General features: G+C 33.5%; 1 protein-coding gene across 3 annotated transcripts in view; it reads left to right on the top strand.

Annotated features, from left to right (window-relative positions):
* The window catches only part of LOC145293897 (NEDD8-activating enzyme E1 catalytic subunit-like), a 195,708-nt gene that overhangs the window by 166,779 nt on the left and 7,696 nt on the right, over positions 1 to 21,233 (top strand). For all 3 annotated transcript variants that reach the window (XM_080140674.1, XM_080140673.1, XM_080140672.1), the window contains exons 9-14: positions 3,121 to 3,223; positions 8,613 to 8,726; positions 14,133 to 14,186; positions 15,491 to 15,527; positions 19,466 to 19,547; positions 20,883 to 20,983. In XM_080140674.1, coding sequence (XP_079996800.1) covers positions 3,121 to 3,223; positions 8,613 to 8,726; positions 14,133 to 14,186; positions 15,491 to 15,527; positions 19,466 to 19,547; positions 20,883 to 20,983 — 491 coding nt within the window. The remainder of the gene's footprint in view (positions 1 to 3,120; positions 3,224 to 8,612; positions 8,727 to 14,132; positions 14,187 to 15,490; positions 15,528 to 19,465; positions 19,548 to 20,882; positions 20,984 to 21,233) is intronic.

Genomic DNA, 21,233 nt, shown 5'->3' with positions numbered 1-21,233 from the left:
CTTGCTGAATTTTAAAATAAACTCTTTACCAAAGAATAAATAATACAAAACTTATTCTGTAAATAAATAATAGTGGTTTAATTACACTTAATTAAATTACTAGAAGGAAGACCCTGCGCTGCCCAGGATTTAATAAGAAACTTTACGTCCTTTTATAGCCATGAAAATTTTTATTTTTTTTTTTTTTCAAGTACCATATTTTCTTGTTTCTGAATTTTTACTCAAAATTAAAGGTACATAATGGGTTATATTATCCATAAGTACAAGTTTTCAGAAAAATTTAATTACATTAAAAAAAAAAAAAAAACTTATTTAAAACAGTAACATTACAAATTAAGTCAGTTAGCACAATGAATATCAAAGCACAAAGTAGACACTTGTTGATAACAATTGTTTACAAACAGTATTTGATATGTCAACAGTATTTGTGAAGCAAATTGATCAAACTCATTGGCTTAACATTAACACGCAATATGAATTGGAATAAAAAAAGATAATGCCAAGGCTGCTGCAGAGAAGATGGGCTCCCTCTACCATATCAAAAAATTACTCACACCTGTCTCTGCTAAGTTACAATTCACCCATGCATGGATTATTGTTGCCATATCTGAACTGGCACACTATCACTAGTTTCTCTCTCTCTTAGACAATGTCTAAAAATGAGTCTCCGATCTAATAGGTTCTGTGTTATCAACCCAGATCTAACCTCTGTCCCATCACTGCAATGTTGCATCCCTCTGTTTTATAAATACTTTAATGGAATGTGCTCTAATGAACTGGTAGCACTTGTGCTCCCTGACTAACCAATCAGGCAGCAAAATCCTGCCCCTTCACTGTTTGGGTCCCTAGATGCTGGAAAGCCTTCTACTATAGTTTCTTCCCTCAAATTGCTAGACTTTGAAACTCTCTTCCTGTTTCCCATTCTTTACTAACATGCAGAATTTTAATTATAACATGGATAGACATCGTACTCATCTCCTCACATAGTTCCCTATAGATATTAGCCCAAATAGTAGTCCCTTACATCCAAGTGGCAATATGTCTTGTTTGTGTTGAACAAGAATAAAAGATAGAATAAATAAAAAACATGCTTTGATTAAATTAAACATGAGATTTGATGATCAAATTGAATAGATGTTGTGTGTTGCTCCTCTAGCTTGGACTTAGGATGTCTACTCCAACCATAAGTGGAGTGTGCTAAAAAGGAATGCTGCCTATATATACCTTGTGACCTATATAAAATAATCCTTTTTTTTTTTGTTCTTTCCTCTGACTGCTAAACTTTGGAATTCCCTTCCTGCTTCTTGCTTCCCTGATTGTAGTAATCTGTAGAAGTTTATATGTAATGTGAACATCTTACTGTTCAACATCAGTTGCCTGTTGGATACAATCCCAAATAGTGTCCCACCCTTGTGTCCAATGCCATATGCTCTGTTTGGGTTGAAAAATAATTAAAAAATAGATACATAAAGGAAATATGCAAGGTCTGTCAATTATTGAAACTAGAATTAAAATAATAGATTAACATTCGGTTCATTTGTTTTTTTGTTTTTTTAATTTCATGAATATTAAATATTTTAGTGAAATATTGTGTAATTAAAATTTCAATGAATAATATGGTGAAAAAAAAATGAATAATATGGTGAAAAAAAAATGAATAATATGGTGAAAAAAAAATGAATAATATGGTGAAAAAAAAAAAAAAAGTTATGAAGCCATTTGATGTAAGGACCTAAAAAAAAGTGCTGCTACAAGATCAAAAACTAGCCAATGATAAGTGTTCAGATAGATTCTGCCTTAGAAATCAGCAGTTCATGCTCTTCTTGCAATGTGAGGTCTAATGGACAAAATAAGGGAAACGAGTTACGAAGCTATTAAAAGTTAACCCAATGCCTACTTTCTACTTTTCTTAATCATGTTAGGATCATAGTATGCACAACATTAGAATGTAAAATAGACGGTAATATAAGAATGTGATGCTGCAATTTATACCAGATTTTTTTTTTAATTATTACAGAATTATTGGTTGGTATTGTATACAGAAACTATAGTATTGAGATTTTTTTTAAATATATATAATTTATCCCCCTTTTATTATTTATTTATTATTTATTTATTTACTAGCATTTCAGCCCGGCGTTGCCCGGGTGTTTGGATGTGTATATTGAGCAAAAGAAAAAAAAAAAAAAAGTGGTAGTAGGAAGGCAGGCTCGAACCCGTACCACAAAGAAAGGAGGAAAAGAACGGGGTAAAACCTAACGTCTATGCTGTTATGACCACCGCCAAACCAGAATCGACATTTTTTAAAATTAAGGCTAGACAATCTAAAGGAGAGGATAACTTTCAAAAATATCGGCGAAAAAAAAAAGTGACCCCCCCCCCCCCGTAGAAAAGTGCCTAATTGAAGGGGAAGATATTAATGTTTTTAGCCAATCTTTCGATATTTGTCGTATGAAAGATCGAACTTTAAAACAATACTGATCTTGGTAAAATCCGTCGCCTCTATTGAAAGTTTAAGGCAGACATGCAAACAGACATACATACATACATACATTTATATATTGGTAACTAAAAATTTTAGATTCAAACTGATGAAAAAGCTTGCCCTATCTCTGAATACCCTTTATGTAAAATTTCAAATATTTAGACCAGAAATTGTCTGAGTAATTTGGAAGAGACCGCAGAGGTCAATTTTTTAAAAACTTTGACCCCTAGTATGGCCCCTTAAAATTTATTGTTTTGGACTCAAATCAAGTTATTAAGTTAGATCCATGTCCAAGGAACCTATATCTAAAATTTCAAGTGCATAGACCCAAAATTGTCGGAGGAGTTTGGTAGTTCTCAAAGGTCAAATCGTAGAACTTTGACCCCTTAATCACCAAATTTTTGTCCGAAAACCGATCACATCGATTTTCCCAAATCTCAGTAACCTGTATATCAAATTTCGAGTCTGTAGACTAAAAATTGACAGTTATGCGTAGGGAAATGTACACACACAGACACAGATACACACACGTTCACTTTTATAGATATATAGATTATTTATTTATTATTTATTTTATTTATTTATTTTATTATTTATTTGATTATTTATTTATATATTATTTATTTTATTTATAGATCAATTTTCCACTGTGTACAATTGCACATACTCCACGCCTTCCAGAACATTGTATAGAATATGTGCGTATTTTAATGTGGCCTAAAGAACATCCTTTTGGCGGTGAGTCTCCTGTTCTTTCAGTTAAAATCTACCGTTTTTACTTGCTAAAATTTTCTTTGTTATTGCATAAATGTTTGAACATGATTTTTAAAAAAATTTTTAATATGCATCTTCATTTGTAGAGCTGACAACAAGAATTTACCTATGCGACTTGGAAAAATGAAGAAAATCTTCATATATTGATATTTGATATAACTGTAAATGTTTGAATCTTTTTATTGTGATCTAGTTTAATTTGTTGCAACATTTTCTTACAATATTGACGTATATGAATTAAATCAAGGGTAACGTGTTATGAGGGTTTAATTTATCTTCTCTAAATGTAGAGGTCTTATCTGTCATTTCAGGAAGATTGTCTTTCACAAAATCCTGCAATACAGAGAAAAAGGAATAGAAAGATTTAGAAAAATCCAAAAAGTTCAGAGCCTTTAAGATGGATTAATATCATTCTAGAATATTCTAATACTAGGTGGCGCTCTCTCTAAAAGAGGTCTTCACGTTAACATGGCAGTAGTTGGTTTGTCAGTATGAGGAGTTCAATTTAAGCTTTATCAGAAAACACGCTATGTGATATACGTATATCTGTACGTGATGTTGCCAAGCTAATCAAAAACCTTGATTCCAGTAAAGCAACTGGCCCTGATGGTATTCCAATTATAGTACTCAAAAAACTTCAACCTGAACTAGCGCCCATACTTACAAAACTGTTTAAACGTTGTCTTAAGGAGAATAGTTTCCCATCTCCCTGGAAAATCTCATCAGTATGCCCTGTATTTAAGAATTCAGGTGATCGCTCATCCCCCTCTCAGTACAGGCCAATAAGTCTCCTGTGCGTCATGAGTAAGTTGCTAGAATCTGTGTTAAATACAGAAGTAATCAAACATCTCAACAAAAATAACCTTCTTAGTGACACTCAATATGGTTTCCGTTCTGCTAGATCTACAGCAGATGTCCTTACAGTTATATCGCATAGGATTAGCAAATCTCTCGACGGTGGCAATCTTTCTAGGGCAATTGCTCTTGACATATCTAAAGCCTTTGATAGGGTATGGCATAAAGGTTTACTTCATAAGATCGCTAGCTATGGTATAGCTGGAAAAGTCTTCTCAATTATTAAATCATTTCTTTCTGATAGGTTCATAAGAGTAGTAGTTGAGGGGCAAAAATCAGAAGCTCACAGTATTAATGCCGGTGTCCCTCAGGGATCCATCCTGGGCCCAACTCTTTTCCTGATCTACATTAATGATCTTCCAAATCATATCCTTACATCATTTGTAGACATTTATGCTGACGACACTACCATTTATGGTACCACATCTAAGACAGTAAACGAGCAAGTTCTCTCCAATTCTCTTTCCTCTGATCTTGAGCATGTAGTACAATGGGGAACGGAGTGGCTGGTTACTTTTAATGCATCTAAAACCAAGCTTCTCTCTTTACATCATCAACATTCTAATCCACATTTGTCATCAATTGAAATGAATGGCTCTCGTCTTCAGGAGGCCTCAAGTTTTGACAAGCTTCTGGGCTTGATCATTACTCCTGATCTTAAACGGAACACGTATATCAAATCTGTTGCCAAGGCCGCTGGAAAAATGGTGGGATCTTTCTATCGATCCAGTAGATATCTCACTGCAGATGCTATTCTCTATCTATATAAGAGCCAAGTACGTCCAAGGATGAAATACTGTTGCCACATCTGGGCAGGAGCTGCTAGAAAGGACTTGTCCTGCCTTGATAGAGTTCAAAATAGACTTCGTAGCCTCGTAGGAGATGTCCTTTTCTCCTCCTTGCAACCTCTATCTCACAGAAGAGATGTTGCGAGTTTGTCTTTGATGTATCGTTATTTTCATGGAAAGTGTTCAACTGAGCTTCAATCTATGGTCCCCCCTCGCCAAACTTTCACAAGAAACACTCGTCTAGTTGTAAACACTATCAATAATTTCCCCCACTCTTTATCTGTGCCTAAACCTAAACGTAGATTCCATGAACAAAGCTTCTTTCTTAGAACTGCACGCCTATGGAATTGTCTTCCGTTTTCCTGCTTTCCGGCTGACTACAATATGGTTGTGTTCAAGTCTAAAGTAAATAAGTTCTTGATGAGCCGTTCCATATAAGTTATTAAATTTACCAAATTTTCATTACTAATGGTTACTATATTGACCAATTTCTACTGTACACTCTTTAACCCTTATCCTTGAATGGCCTCTGGGCCTTGATAATGTGGTGATGCCTTTGTAAAAAAAAAAAAAAAAAAAAAAAAGCTCCAGCATAATCCCAGGCTTATAAATCCAGCTGAAAGAATCGTCTTTAAAAACTGATAGAAAAAGTAACTTATTTTGAAATATTTTTTTGACCAAAGATACCGCAAATTTTAAATTTGAGATTTCATTTTATGAATAATTAAACTGCTCCGTGTACTCTGACCTCCTAATATCCTTATCAACTTCTCTGCCACAAGGTTTTCTAACTGCATTGTCAAGTTAAGTAGAAATATGTATATATTTTGAAAAATTTCTTAAATATTAAAATTTATTTGGTGTATGTGTGTTACTCTTCTACTTATCTGGCTAATTTTTTATTTTTTTTGTTTTAACTTTTTTTTTTTTTTAACTTTTTTTTTTTTTTAACTTTTTTTTTTTTTTAACTTTTTTTTTTTTTTTTTAACTTTTTTTTTTTTTTTTTAACTTTTTTTTTTTTTTTTTAACTTTTTTTTTTTTAACTTTTTTTGTTTTAACTTATTTTAAAGTGTTTTTTTTTAAATAAAGGTAGTATAAAGCCTGTTTAGTTAGAATGGAAAACCATGTTGGTCTCATTAGAGCCATAGTTGAGCTTTGGTAATCGTCCAGAAATTGAAAATTAAACAAAAATACTGGTAGAATGTTATATTTTTGCACAATTTATTTATTGGATATGCATCTATTAACATTTTGTTTAATTTTTGAGTGATTATCGAGACGCGACAATGGCTCTAATGAGATCAGCATTTTGTTTTTTGTTCTAACTTGACAGGCTTTACACTACTATTTTTAAGTAAAAAAAAAAACCCTTTAAAATAAAACATAAAAACTTATCGAAGTTGGTAGAAGCATAATTTAGCTTGCCTTTGGTAACAATTATTTGTTGTGTATTAATTTTTCACTCTTTTTTTGCTTTGTTGGTTATTCTGGAAAATCATTGAAATATCATTTTCAAATTATTTGGATTCATTGGACTACTGTTCTAATCTTGAATGTGATTTTCACAAAGTTTCAGTCAATGTAACCTCCGATCTTAAGGTGTATCTTGTTAAACTCAGGAATGTTTCTGTCGAACTCGTCCGCATAGACCTGTGGCACAGTGGTTAGAGTACTTGGAAAAATCAATTGTAAAAGTGACCTTCTCCTGAAGGTTGAAGGTTCAACCCTCGGTGTGGGCGACCGAAAAATACAATTGCGAATTACTTAGAACCTCTATCTAGTCATGGCTGACGGAATAAGAGCATGCTACCCCCGTGAAGTAAATAAAGGGTTCGGTTTGAAATTACATCCAAATTCCAGAGTTCAACAGAAACATTCCCGAGTTTGACAAGATACACCTAAAGATGGTTTAAAGTTACATTGACCAAAAGGTGAAAATCGCATTCAAGATGAGGACAGTCGCTCGATGAATCGAAATAATGTGATCATTTTCAAAGCCGATAATTTCTTAATGCTTTTGGGCATTTCTTATTTTATTCTCTTCTTCTAGAACAAACATCTCAGAAGATATAGATGCGTGCACATGTTTCTGAAAAAATGATGAATGGTGAAGCTAAGAAGTTTTTGTTAGCTTGCTCGTCATTATATTGTATGAATCCAAAGATTCTATTGTTGGCATTGGTTTTCCCAATAATTTTCCAGTCAAAATTCTTTCTAAGACAACATCGGTTACTTATGGAAGGGACCACGAGAAGGTTTGCCAACATCCTAAGTGAAAGTGGTTTAGGTTACCAACAATGAAAATGTGAAACAAACTCTATTCAAACTTGGAACACTCAGGTCGTCAGTCCATGTTCACCACTAGACCCCCCCCCCCCATCATCTCCCTCTACCATAGTGATATTAGAGCACAGTAGCTAGTGTGACAAGAAAGTGTAACATGCATGGCGTTACACTTTCCTTTAGTAATTCATAAAAATAAAACTGGAAAGAAATAAAAATCTGTATCTGCATTTTTTTCTTTTTAACAAAAGTTTTTATTACACGTTTCTCTCTTGTTTCGACACCACTTAAAAATATGGTGCTAATGCACTTACTGATCTGCGCTATTTTTTAAATCGTATTTCCAAGTTTAAAGTTTTATGTTTTTTTATTTAATTGTAAGGTACAGAATGGTACAAAACGCCCTCTCCTCCCCATGTTAAGAATGGCTTTTTAAATAACGTTATTTCAGCACGGATCAATAAGTGCATGAGTACTAAAAAAAAAACTCTCGCTACCACATATCCATTTAGCCTGGTCATGTTTTCCTTTTCTCTGACCACATGCCAGCCACAGCTGGCCCATTCTTGTCCTTGACTTTACACATCCATTTTCTTTGATGCTCACTTTCTTCTGTTCAGAGCACATGGTGCAATTTTTCTCCTTTTTTCCTTTTCTTCTTGCGCACACTCCCTAATTTGCATATGTGCATTTTTCGGCTACTGCTGCTGTTAATCTCTTCACAAGCCAGCTATCCTTCACTGCTGCTGATATTTTCCCCACATGCTCATATGCATTATCTTACAAAAGGAATGGATAGAATAAGTTTAAGGAACTTGTACAATTACTGGTCAGCATAGTGTTACTATTATTGACCAAAGGACAAGCCTATCAGGCAAATGTACACAGTGTGATGTTTGGACATGAAACCTGACAAGTGGGGATTGAGGACATGTGTTGCATGGAGAAAAATGATATGAGAATGATATAATGGATGTTAAATATTGATAGTATAGAGACATGTGTGCTGGAGAGTAGACTCCGATGATATGGCCACGTTGATAGAATGAAAGTTCTTGGTTTAGTAGATGTACAACAGTTAAGGTAGCAGGTAAAGTTCAGAAGAGAAAAGAAAACATGGGAGGAAGTGAGAAAGAGGGATAGATAAAAACCTTGCCAGAAATAGATGAGTTTGCAAGTCAGTTTCTTAAAGCCGTCTAACAGATGCCAGCATGTAAAACAGACGTTAAACCAAATGTGATAATAAAAACACTATGCATAATGCTTCAAGCAAACTATAACACTTATTTATGTATATTCATATTTCAAATGTATCAGTAATATTTTTCTTGCATTATGTCTTAAAAACCCTGAAGATTTAATTTTATGTTAAATAGTCTCTGCAGCAAATTACTATATTGAACAAACTATTACTGTTTTATTTCTAGATAATGTTGCAATTGATGGTGATGATCCGAAGCATATCCAGTGGATTCATGACAGAGCCATTGAACGTGCAAATAACTATAACATCACGGGTGTTACTTACAGACTAACGCAAGGTAAATGTTTGTATTTTAAAAAGCAAATTTGGCAGTTCAACATTTGGATACATTCTGACAAGTTCGGCAGGGATATGAGTTTTCCACTTATGACAGTTCTCCCTGAAAACTGAAAATGTTAATTTCACTGTAAAAGTCATAACTTCGAATGATTCATGATTAGGAGTAAAATAACTTTTGTATCATCAGAAAATGACTTCCGTCTCCTGCACATGCACACTTGGTGTCTTTCTTGATTTTGGCAGAGTTGAAAGTGATTGGAGTTTTTTTTTTTTTTTTTTTTTTTTTTTTTCTTTCTCCAAGAAAACCAAATTAATCTTATTTTTAAATTTCCATTTTATTTTTACCAAAATATATGCCGCATACCTGATTTAAGCCTCCCAAAACAGCTCCTTTCCAAAAGAAAAAGACCTGCAGGAGGACAGCAGAAACAGTTAAAGGACAATCTGAAGGTCTCCCTAAAGCAGTTCGGTTCGTATTCTATATAGCTATGATTGACATCTTCACCTACTTAGGAAGCTCCATAAAAAAGAAAGGTTATGTAGACTGAGTTGTAAGCAGTTTGGTTTGTATTCTATCTCATGGGACAAACTAACCTAAGACAGATGTTCCTGGCATGTTGCAACCCACAAAGGGGCTACAATTACTGAATCCGCACACCATGAAGGACGCAAGAGGAAACATGACATTAGAAAAGAGAGCAGTCAGCACCACTGCTATAGAATCATCCTACAGGTGTCCAACATACAGGAAATGCTTCAGAACTCTAATTGATCTCCGAACCCACAAAACAATTGCATGATCAGTCATTTTCACAAGCAATGGGTGAACATCATCACTAAGATTGATATTCAAATATTTTAAATGGGTTTTTACTACATATGACTAGAGCATCATTCAAATTGTTTTTGTGCGTTTTTTGTTGTCTTGAAACATTTTTATCCACCAAAAACAAATCGCAATAATTGATAACTTCACCTACTTAGGAAGCTCCATAAAAAAGGAAGGTCATGTAGACTAAGAGTTGTAATGTTGTATAGGAAAGACCTCCACAGCATTTAATCAGCTTTTCAAGATCTGGTTGTAGTGTAATATAGGAAAGGCCTCCACAGCATTTAATCAGCTTTTCAAGATCTGGAGAAACAAAAAAAATACCCTCAGATCTTAATTAAGATTTTATAACAGCAATGTCTTGTCCACGATAACAAGAGAGGCTGCCTTGAAAATTTCATGTTTGCAAACACAACGCTTTTCTATTTTCATAAAGAAATTCTTTTTGTTCATTATCTTGAATCGATATGAAAATAAAAATGAAAAGAATTCAAGGTTTCTTAACATTTATCATTGTCAAATATCAAACATACTTTTAACAGTGTATGTACGCTTTTTTTATATGCTTTTAGCTTGAAAAGATTTTTTTTCCATTTTTAAAATATGGTACAATCTTCCCCAACTAAAATATGAATAAAATACAAGACAGCATTGGTCTCTCCTACATCAGTACTAATAAAACTCAAAACATGCTCTCTGGGACACGTCAGCCACCTACAAACATTTTTATCACGCAAAAAGGAAGGCAGTATGGACTACAAGTTGCAGTACTGTATAAGTAAAACATCAGCAGGTGAATTCCATGGAAAGTGGTCCAAAATTGGAAAATTTTAAATCCAATATTTTCCAACATTATTATGCTTTTTCTGAAAGACAACACCCTAAACTACAAAAAAAAAAAAAAAAAAATACCAATTCTGATCTTGTCTGTGCTGGAGTTATAAACATCGGCTATTTATTAAAGTCGAAAAATGAAAGAATTGCTTATTTTTCAGGCATTTATTTTTACTAATAAATAATATAGTAGTATGTTTAATTATATTTTTTATGATTGATACATATATACATTTCAAAATAATTGACACTCTGAGCTTCTGTTGTTAATCATTTTTACATTAAATTTTCATAAAGTTAGCCCTGTGTCGATGTAACACACATGATGCTGAATTAATTTTTTTTTTTCTAATTCTTTAATAAAAGCCCTAAGGAAAAAAATCTTTTCTGATTATATTACCGCAAACAAAATAATAGCAACAAAAAAAAAATAGCTATTTTTTCTTCTTGAAAGAACACTTTGAATTTGTGTAACACACGTGACGTCACGTGTGTTACATGCTAAAGTCACGTGTGTTACACGTCAAAATATCACTTAAAAATTTTCGATGATCAATGTATTTCAACATAATAAATAATATACTCATACAATGCTATAAAATAGATTTATTTATTGAAAAATTTCAGGTTGAAAATGATGAAGAACATCCTGATTTCTTCCAATATCTACCATTCCTACTGGAACTGGTGGACTCAGTTTTCCGATTATGTTCTCGGGCCGGTATGCAGTATGCAATTATATCAGCTTTATCTGGCCAGTATCATTTTCCTTTTCTGGAATACTTCATTACTGATACTTCTATATCAGTATCTACAATTGACAAAACTTCACTAGGAAATTTTTTACCATCATAGAAGACTAAGGCCCAATCACTAATATTCAGTTTTTCGCTTCTATCTACATCCTCGTCTTCATATACAATAGTTGATGATGGATCGTTACTTAAATTTGTCTTAAACATTTCTAGAGTCAAACCATCACAACAACTAATAAGATGCATCTTACTGATGCCTGAGGCATCTTTAACATTTTCCCAGGGATTTTTTTCTTTTATCATCTCTGAAATTTTTTCTTCATTTATATAAAGAACAGTTACTTCCTTCATATCATCTTTTGCTACTTTTATCCGCGCACAAAAATGAACTAAATTTATTTAAGTTAAAGAAAAATTAAAGATGCTTTAATGACGCCCCCCCCCCCCCGCTGTTTTATTTACTCATTGTTTAATTATTTTTTTTTTTACTTACATAATTTTTCTTTAACTTAAATAAATTTAGTTAATTTTCTTTCATTTTCTTCATGTGCATGTTTATGGAAATAAACGAAATTACCATAAAAATAAACACGCACGTGAAAAAAGTTGTGTATCACTTATCCTCGAAAAAAAAAATGAAACATTTCTTTTATTACTAAAATAAGCATGCGCACGAAAAAATGTATTTAAATTAAAGAAAAATTATTTAAGTAAAATAAAATGAAATAATGAGTAAATAAAAAAGCCGGCGTCATTAAAGCATCTTTACACAAAATATGTGTTTGTGCCGGATCCAGTCATGGTGTTTTACCTTTTTTTTTTTAGCTTAGACAATTAAAATGAAAATATTGAAAAGTTGAGAAAATAATTTTCTTTATTAACCGTATGGAAAACAAAGCTGGACATGTTCGATTTTTTACACTAAGTCACCAAACTGGGTTCAGACAGTAAAAAAAACAAAACAAACTACCTGATATATGAAAAAAAAAAAAAAAGAAGTTTTACACTAACCTGCACAGGTTTGAAATATTTTCAATGAAAATTTTCTAGGGGCTGTGTTATCCAAAACAAATGACCAATTCTCTCAGGACAAAATTTGACTACTTTCCGACTTCACAAAGCTTTGGTAATGAGTGAAATTTCACACGGGTAACGCACGTGACGCTAAGGTATAACACACGTGACAACAAATTCCTTAATTTTCAGGGTGTTAATGAATAAAAATTTATCGAACAACTATTGTAATAATTAGAATACTCCCTAAAAATGTAGAAAAACCTGGTTTTATAAAAAATTTATAAAAAAAATAAAGGCATAATTCACATTGTTTACAAATTTTTCAAATATCCTTCCCGTCTGAATGTAATGCACGTGACGCTAGAAACAAGACTATTCTAAAAAATTGGTCATAAGTATGGGGATTTTTTATGTACTACATAAAAGAGTAATGGTTTAAGAATACATAAGCCAAAAAGAAAAGAGTAAAATAGTATAAGGGAGATTTTAAATAAATTTTATCGCTGAAAACCTGTCTGAACTGTAACACATGTGACATGGAATGGCGCAGCATCATTTAATAAGCTTTGTAAGATCTAGAGAAACAAAAATTACCCTCGGATCTAAATTAAGAGTTTATAACAACAATATCTTGTCAACGCTGCGATGTGGAAGTGAAACTTGCCATCTCAAAATCAGCCAAGAAATGAAATTAGATGCATTTGATTCAAAGTGATTTAGAAAGATTTTAGGGCTCAAATGGAACGATCGAATCAAGAATTTTTTTTTTATTTCTTTTTCTGTATAAGTTTTAAAAATGTGAAAACAAAAATTAAAATGACATCCCGAGCAACACCAGATAGATACAACTAGTTGTTTAAAAAAACAATAAATATTTTGATTATTTTAATAAAAACAATCTTTTTATATTTGCTCTGTAGCATAGATTTACTAGAATTTGTTATTAAAGGGAACTATTTATCTTGGAATTTTTATGCATTTTTTGATATGCAGGTTATTGTACAATCATTACAGCTTGTCCTTGATGTTGCAGGCAGAAAAGTTGGGTTTTTTTTTGACTCGGCTTCACACATAATAATCCATAGGGTTGCAATCAGGCAAGATTTGAGCCCTACTGTCATATGTATAGCCTTCCCACAGCCACTCAGTCCATTCAGCACTTGACAAGTGGACAGCAACCCAATAAAGCCATTTGAATTAAGTTGGTCCTTTTTTGAAGATGTAGAGCAACATGATGTGGTTTTCATTGAACATATACCCAAAGATCATCAGTTTGAGGAATTTTGGTTTTCATGATGCATGAGACCTCATATAAACTGTAAGCTTGCTCTGCACATTGTGCGACTGGTTCTTGCAAAAGTTCTTGTTCTGAAAAGAACCAGTGCATTTCTCAGCTCAACTAGGTGTTTGACCTTGTTGAGAGGTTTCTTGGTTTTTGTAAGATAGTACTCTTAGGTCTTGACAGCTATTACTTGGCACTTGTGACTCTTCTATAAGTATTAGTGAAGATCATAGTTTGATGCTTTCTTCATAGTATCCACTCCAAACGTCCATTTCTCACATCATGATCTATATTGCTTGATCAAGGTCTTGTTGCATGTTTTTTAAGTTTCTTGACAAATTTTCTTGTGCAGACAGTCAAAACACTTTGCCATTATTCTTCCTGCTAGTCACTGCTATCACATCTCATGACCTTCAAGATATTCAAGGAGTACTGAGCTGCAGCTAAGATATCCAGATTTTTTAAAATCTTGCATGACTCGTGATTCAATTTCCTATCATCCATTGTCTCCAGTTATCAAACTTCCACCTGATGCACTTCACTGCTGTTAAATACTTCATAGCACTCTGAAATGAAAAATATATCGCACTGTATTTGTCCAACTTTATTCTATTAAAATTTTTATTGTACGTATATATATTTCTGGTTTGTAATACAATGCAAACATTTTCCTTTTTTGCTTGACAGGTGTCGTAAAAAGAATAATTCCAGCGGTTGCATCCACAAATGCTGTTATTGCAGGTATGCACATAATTTGGTTCACATTAAAAGAAAACTTGGGATATTAAAGACAAACATTTTGTTTTTATATGATAAAGTTTGCTGAATCATTCCTTGATATGATGAGCCAGTAATTTTTAATTTCAATAAAATTCATTGCTTATTTGCATCTTGGATTTATATTATGACTAGCGGGGGGTACCCGGCGTTGCCCGGGTGTTTGGAGGTGTGTGTGTGTGGTTTTGGGTAAATCAAAACTCCGGGCGGGGTGGTTAAAATAAAAAAGTTTTGGTAGGTGAGTATGAGGATCGAACCCGAACCCTTGAGGCAAAGTTGGAAATTAAAGTGTGAAAAAAATCGTGCGACGTTAACCACTGGGCCACCGTGACATACTAACGGAAACACGTTTGAATTTAAGTAATAAAAACAGAATTGACACATGGCCGCAATAAAAGTTAACTCTACTACTTTCATTTTACGTCATTAATGAGGTCATAGAAGTAGCGGACTTAACTTTTGCTCTGCTTCTATTTGACCTCATTAATGATCCTAATGAGGTCAAATAGGAGCTTGGGTTTGTTTACCCAACTTTGACTGGTTTTTTCCCCAAGATGTTGGGGAGGGGGAAACCATCTCCCCATTGTCCAGATTGAATAGCAATTGTCTGATATATGGAGTTTGGCCCCACATTGATCAAAGCTGATTGCTTCTGGACGTTTCCCAGTGAATTAGTTTCGCTATTTATACGAAAAAGCTGAACGAACACAAGATGGGCTGAAATAGCAATAATTTTGTAAAAATCGACGTAAATAAATCTAGACGTTACACGCGTTCCCAAATCCTAGATATTATCTAGGGGGATATAAACAGTTCTAAGCGATCGTACCCCCCCCCCATCCCGAGAGCGTCGGCGAAAAAAGCCTTTGCAAGACATACACGGAATGGTCACACACATTTTGCCTTTTATATATATAGATGTATTCTGATTTAAAATATTAAAATTATATTCAGATTCAAAAGAAATATGACATTGTTTTACCGAAGTGAATTCCATAGAATCCCAGAAATTATTCTATTATCAGAAGAGAAATTCTCTTTTTAACCCTTTATATCCTGATCCAATTAAGCAATAATTAGCCAAAAAGACAAGTGATTAGCAAAATTATTTGACAACATTAGAAGGTCGAAATATCGGCCATGTCATCTTTTTAGCAGAATTGCTAGCGTCAATATATTGGCAATGCAGGTTGCAGGGTTGCAAAATTGTGTCCTAAATTTCTTGTATTTCTAATTTCTTGTTTTTTTTTATTTTTTTATTCTTTCAGCTGCTTGCGCAACAGAAGTTCTCAAAATTGCCACAAGGTCAGTTGCAAAGCAAAAATTCGATTTTAATTTATATTTATTTATTTATTTTTTTCCAAATATTTTAATTAAATGCACACCAAAGTACTTGTTCTACTAGTGACCCACACACCCCACCCCTCAACATAAATACCTCTGACTGAACCGTTGGTCAACAAAACTCCATCTTTAATATAAAAGTATCTCAGGAGAATAATGAAAATCAGGTGGAATGATTATGTGATGAAAGTGGAAGAAGTCCTAAAAAGCACAAATATGGACAGCATAGAAGCAGCGCTTGCAACCACACTACTGCGTTGAGCTGGTCATGTTGTAAGAATGGCGAATGACAGGATCCCGAAAATGCTCCTATTGGGAGCTAGAGAATAGCAATTGAAGAGTGGGGGGGCAAAATCTCTGGTACAAAGATGTAGTTAAACGCCAGCTAAAGGAAGTGGCCAGCGATATCCCAAACTGGGAGGCACAAGCAAGTGACCGAGCAAGTTGGCACAGCAATCTACACAAATGGAAGGTAGTGATCAAGAATAGGAGAGAGGTCACAGCTCAGCAGAGACATTTGAAGACACAATCCCAATTACTTTGCATGTACTACCTGTGAAAAGATGTTTCACACCAAGAGAAGAGCTTCAACACCTGCAGATAATGCACCAAAGTCATCTTCAGACATGGACTTCGTGGAATGGAATTGACCCAGATGCCAGAGGTCTTTCTTCTCCAATATCTGGTGCTGCCAGATCAGACTGAAGATACCAACTTCCTGGCCAAAAATGCACCAAACATTGATGTATTGTTCCCCCCCCCTTCTCTTTGCAAAACGCAATCATGTTCTGCAAAGTCTAAAACCATAACAAGTTTTCCTTTATAAAACAACCAAATGAAATACCATGAATCTTGATTTGGAGATATAAAGAATTTGAAACATAAAAACGCTTATCAAAAGGATCAGATTTGGCATTAAATGACTTGAAAAGCGTTCATATGCTGTAAAGCAAAATAATCACATTCTACTCTAATAGCTTCTTTCCTCACTGTTAACGGTACTTCTGCAGTTAGCAACCCAAATTTCTATGGTGTTGGCTTGAGCTTGCCCAGCAGCTGATGTAAACTGCCAGAATATGCGAAGCGCTGATCAAATTTAAAATCACTAGGTAAAAAAAAAAAAAAAAAAATAACATTTATCGGATGCTAAAAAACTAAGTTTTTTTTTCTTCTTATATATATATTTTTTTTATGGAAACTATTTTTTTGGTAAGTTTTGAATGTTTTGTTTTTTTTCTTTTTCAAGAAAGATCTTTTGAGGGGATTCTTTTTTTTTATAAAAATGTTTTTTGTTATTTTTTTTTTTTTTTGCAGAAGAGAAGATACAATATTTCTTTAGTAATATTTTTTGATGGAGCGTTCATCATAGGGTCTACAAAATTCAGGTTGTAGTTCGCCATTGCTGTAGGCTTTTCAACAATCAGATACTACCGTGGTTTCCGGTGGCAGAATGTATTTCTTTACTATATGAAGGAAGGTTTCAGCATTATGGTTTGGTACAGTCACCAAAATACTTTCCCTCTCAATGAGGTCATATCTTTCACAGATCTAGAGTGGTTTGAGGAGTTTTCCAAGTTTTCTTCTTTTAAACAGATTCATCAATTTCCACCATGTGTTTTGGGTTGCCGATCTTCTGGGGATTCCTAAGGAAATAATCCTGGGAAATATCTCATAAAATTTCTCCAGTCGGTGAGAGTGTTCCAACCGTATTACAACATTCTCTCTGCAGATGTTTTTGTCATTGCCATGTTATGTGACCACAAGTAAATTATTTTAATGATTTTGGAAATGTCTATTTTATGTAACATTTTATCTAAAGCTGATAAATTCATGTTTGTCTTCCATTTGTTAAACTGATAAAAACTAAATTTTTTTTTCCTCCAATTTATTAAAAGTTGTCTGCTTAGATTTTCATTGGTTAATCAACTTGATCAATGTTTGGCATATACTTACAGTCTATATCAACTGCTAGGCTAGCCTGAGCGAACATTTACAGAAATCCGGTTCACTAACTGCAAAAGTATCTGGCTAAACTTTAGAATTTTCTCTCTAACCCCTGTTTCCTTGATTACTAGCATGCAGAAGTTTAAATGAAATGTGAACAAACATCTCTCTACATTCCCCACTTAGGATGCCCCTGTAGGTATTGCTTCTAATTCATAGTACCCCCTTTCGTCTCGGTGGCAACTGCTTTATTTGAAGTGAATGTAAGTAAAAAGATTTTTTTAAAAATGCATGATTCAACATTTGACAAAATATTAGATATCTTTTTTTTTTTTTTTTTTTTTTTTTTTTTTTTTTCAACCATCAAATTTTTTAAATCCTATATTCAGAACATTAGGAAATTACATCGGATGTCCTGCTGGCTTAATAGGTTGAGAATAGGCTTAAGACTTTCCATTAAATAATGGCGATAGACAGGTGCTTGTAGAGCCAAGTCAATTTGTGATATTCCCTGGTGTGGCATATCATTAATAGATCAGGGTGGTTTAGCAAATCTTGCAAGGTAGAATGAATTGTTCCACTTATCTTAGTTGGTTCGCTTGCAGTCCTCTGTTGATGCTGCTATATGTCTTAGTTTTTCATCAATTCCATTAATGACGAAGATGCAAAAGTATCAACACAAATTACAACTCATAAGGCCCCCAGAATCATATGCTACATGCATGGTATGATGATATATATACTCATATTAGTGACTTGCTGTATAAGGGGAATACTGTCAAATCATTGGGGCATTTGTTATCCCCGCTTGGGGGGAGTGAATTGGTTTGTAGATTGATGAGAAGCCAGTGATATTGAGGACCTGTTAGATAAGATCTTTGAAAGCGCTGTATCTAGGAATTTTAGTGTTCTTTTTATGGATATAAAACTGGAATTTAAAACAATGTCTTATAAGAGGCTTAGTTAATTTATCATGTTTCAGTTAGAAATAGCATTTTTGTTGCATAAAGTATAAATTGAATATGTTTTGGAAACTAATGAAATCATCATGTGCAGTGCTCACGTGAACTACCACTAATGTGTGCATGTGTATGAAGGGGGAGGGGCAGCAAGTGTAATTTTGGTGAATTTCAAGGAAACATAAAAGTTTAAAAGCGACAGCTGATGCAGGCAGTTCTATGCTTCAGCAATTCTTAGTGCGAAAAAAATATTTCCATAAGTCATGGGAAGTGCGGTGTTGTTTTCTGACTTTGTAGGTATGTCCACATGTGTTAGACACATGGAGATCAAAAAGGTGCTCCGGGTTGTTGTTGGCAAGATAGTTAATAATTTTATGGGCGTTTACTAAGGACATTGCTAGACATTGGAACTTAAATTAATTTAAACCGAGGGAAGCAAGGCATTCAGAGTATAGGTGTCTGATGAAGGGTATTCACTTGGTTGCTCATCTTTGAATGGTTTACAGATAGTTAATGCTCTTAGCAAGTTGAGGTAGAGGTGAGGGATTCCAGACTGATGTGAATTTTAAGTGTGGTCGAACTGTTACTATACAGTTTTAACTTGTTCTTTCCATATAGTGTCATGGTGTTTTTTTTCATCCATAAGTCATTAATCTTTAAAGATTCATATAATTTGGATTTTTCGGACTACTGTTCTCATTTTGAGTGCTATTTTCGTTTTGATCGATGTAACCTCCAACCTTCAGGTCTATCTTGTCAAAATCAGGAATCTGCATGAAATTTCAGATGAAACCACCAAGGTTGCATGCTCTTGTCCCTTTGACAGCTATAACTGGATAGAACACCTAAGTCATTCACAATTGTATTTTGGGCATCGCCTGCACTGAGGATTGAATCTTAAACCCCCAGAAAAGTGTAATTTTACAACTGAATTTTACCAAGTACTTTATCCATTATGCCATTTCATAATATTTGACAAGTTTCTTTTTCTTTTAGTTGCTGTGCACCTCTCAACAATTACATGAACTTCAGTGACACCGATGGAATCTATACATACTCTTTTGAGGCGGAGAAAAAGGTTTGCTTAAAAACAAAATTATGAATTATTTTTTTTTATTAAATTACATTGTTGTAAGAATCTGTTTTTCTCTGAACAGTTAATATTCTGAAAAAAAAAGAAAAAAGTCTGAAAGACTTAAGGTTAGAAAAAAATAACATTAATCGCTTCATAGAAAATGCTGACTGATGATGCTAAAAGAAATAATAAATTTCATTTGAATTGATTATGGAAGTGACAGTTTATTCTGGCTAGAAATTGTAGTTTTCAGCTATCTTTTCTCCGTACATTTATTAATGTTTTTCTCAATCCAAAATTCCTAAGAATTTTTACTGCAACTAATCTGTTATGATGATTTGCAAAACTGAATCACTTAATATAAACATAAATATTCAGCATGTTGTATTTCTGGTGTGTTTAAAACAATGATGGTGACGCTTATATATGAAAATATATCTTTATCGGTTGGTTAGGAGGGAGATGCACGCACAGAATTCGACGGGTTGATTCTTATCAGGCCCAAATTATCAATCAACAATGATATCCTTTTTGGTTGTTATTATATAACCATTTGTGACCACCTAAAATGAGATGTCATTGTCACTCCAGCCACACTCCAAAAGCGTTGTTTTATTCGGCCATTGTCATTTAACTGAATTCTGACTTTAATTACACCTGTGTAACCTTTTGCCAAAAATTACTTTTCAAATATCATACTTGTAACTTATCTTCTTTTTGATAATTGATAAAGTTTGTTGTTTTTTCCTAAGCAGGTGCTTGTATATTTCCACCTGAAAACATAATGATGGGCCTTACTTTTCTGTAAAGTTATGTCATGGAAACATTGATAACACTATTTATCTGATATTGCTGAAATTTTGTATGGTGGTTATTAAAAAGCATCAGATCCGTACAGCAAATTTAGAAAAATCAGAAGCTGACATTCTGTCAAAATTTGGACTATGATAAAACTTTTCAAGGTTATAGGTCAGTATCATATACAATGTGTGACTTCATTGGCTACAATATGCACCAAGTAGTGAAGAGAGTACAATGAAAAAAAAAAAAAAAAAATTTATCACTAAAAGTGACTTTCATCTTTTCCATGGTTTTGATCTTTGACCTAATCCTAAAATTAAATCCAATCCTGAGCAATATTTTAACCAAGTTTGATGACAATTGGTTAAGCTATGTGAACACTAGACAAACAAACAAAATTGAAAAATATAACCTTGTTGGCAGTAGTAACAATTCCTACATTTTTAGAACACAAAATAACAGTACAAAACATTAATAACTTAAAACCGTTTCCAACCATCGTTTTCCAATTTCCTAATCGGTGGATTTCTCTTTCAGGATGATTGTATCGCCTGCAGCCAAATTCCACAAACGCTGCATTTTAAATCAGAAAACAAATTACGAGATATCATTAATTATCTTATGGAAAGTGCATCTTAGTAAGTATTCAAATTTGCTTTTTATTTTAATTCTTTTACTGTGATGCTATAGTTAACCCTCCTCCTCACTCCCCCAAGTGCTAGGAAGTAGAAAAAAGAAAAAGAAAATATTGTAGCTGTTACGTCGCAAATGGACAAACAAATGAAACAGGAATAGAAATAAATAAAAATATGGGTCAGCACTTTTTTTTTTTAATGAAAGTCTTTATTACCGTTATTATCTGCACCGCTTAAAAAAATGTCTCTCGCT

The sequence above is a fragment of the Euprymna scolopes genome, chromosome 15 (assembly GCF_053919585.1).
Source record: "Euprymna scolopes isolate OS-2025 chromosome 15, ASM5391958v1, whole genome shotgun sequence".
Taxonomy (NCBI): Eukaryota; Metazoa; Mollusca; class Cephalopoda; order Sepiida; family Sepiolidae; genus Euprymna; species Euprymna scolopes.
This window is presented reverse-complemented; position numbering and strand designations above follow the sequence as displayed.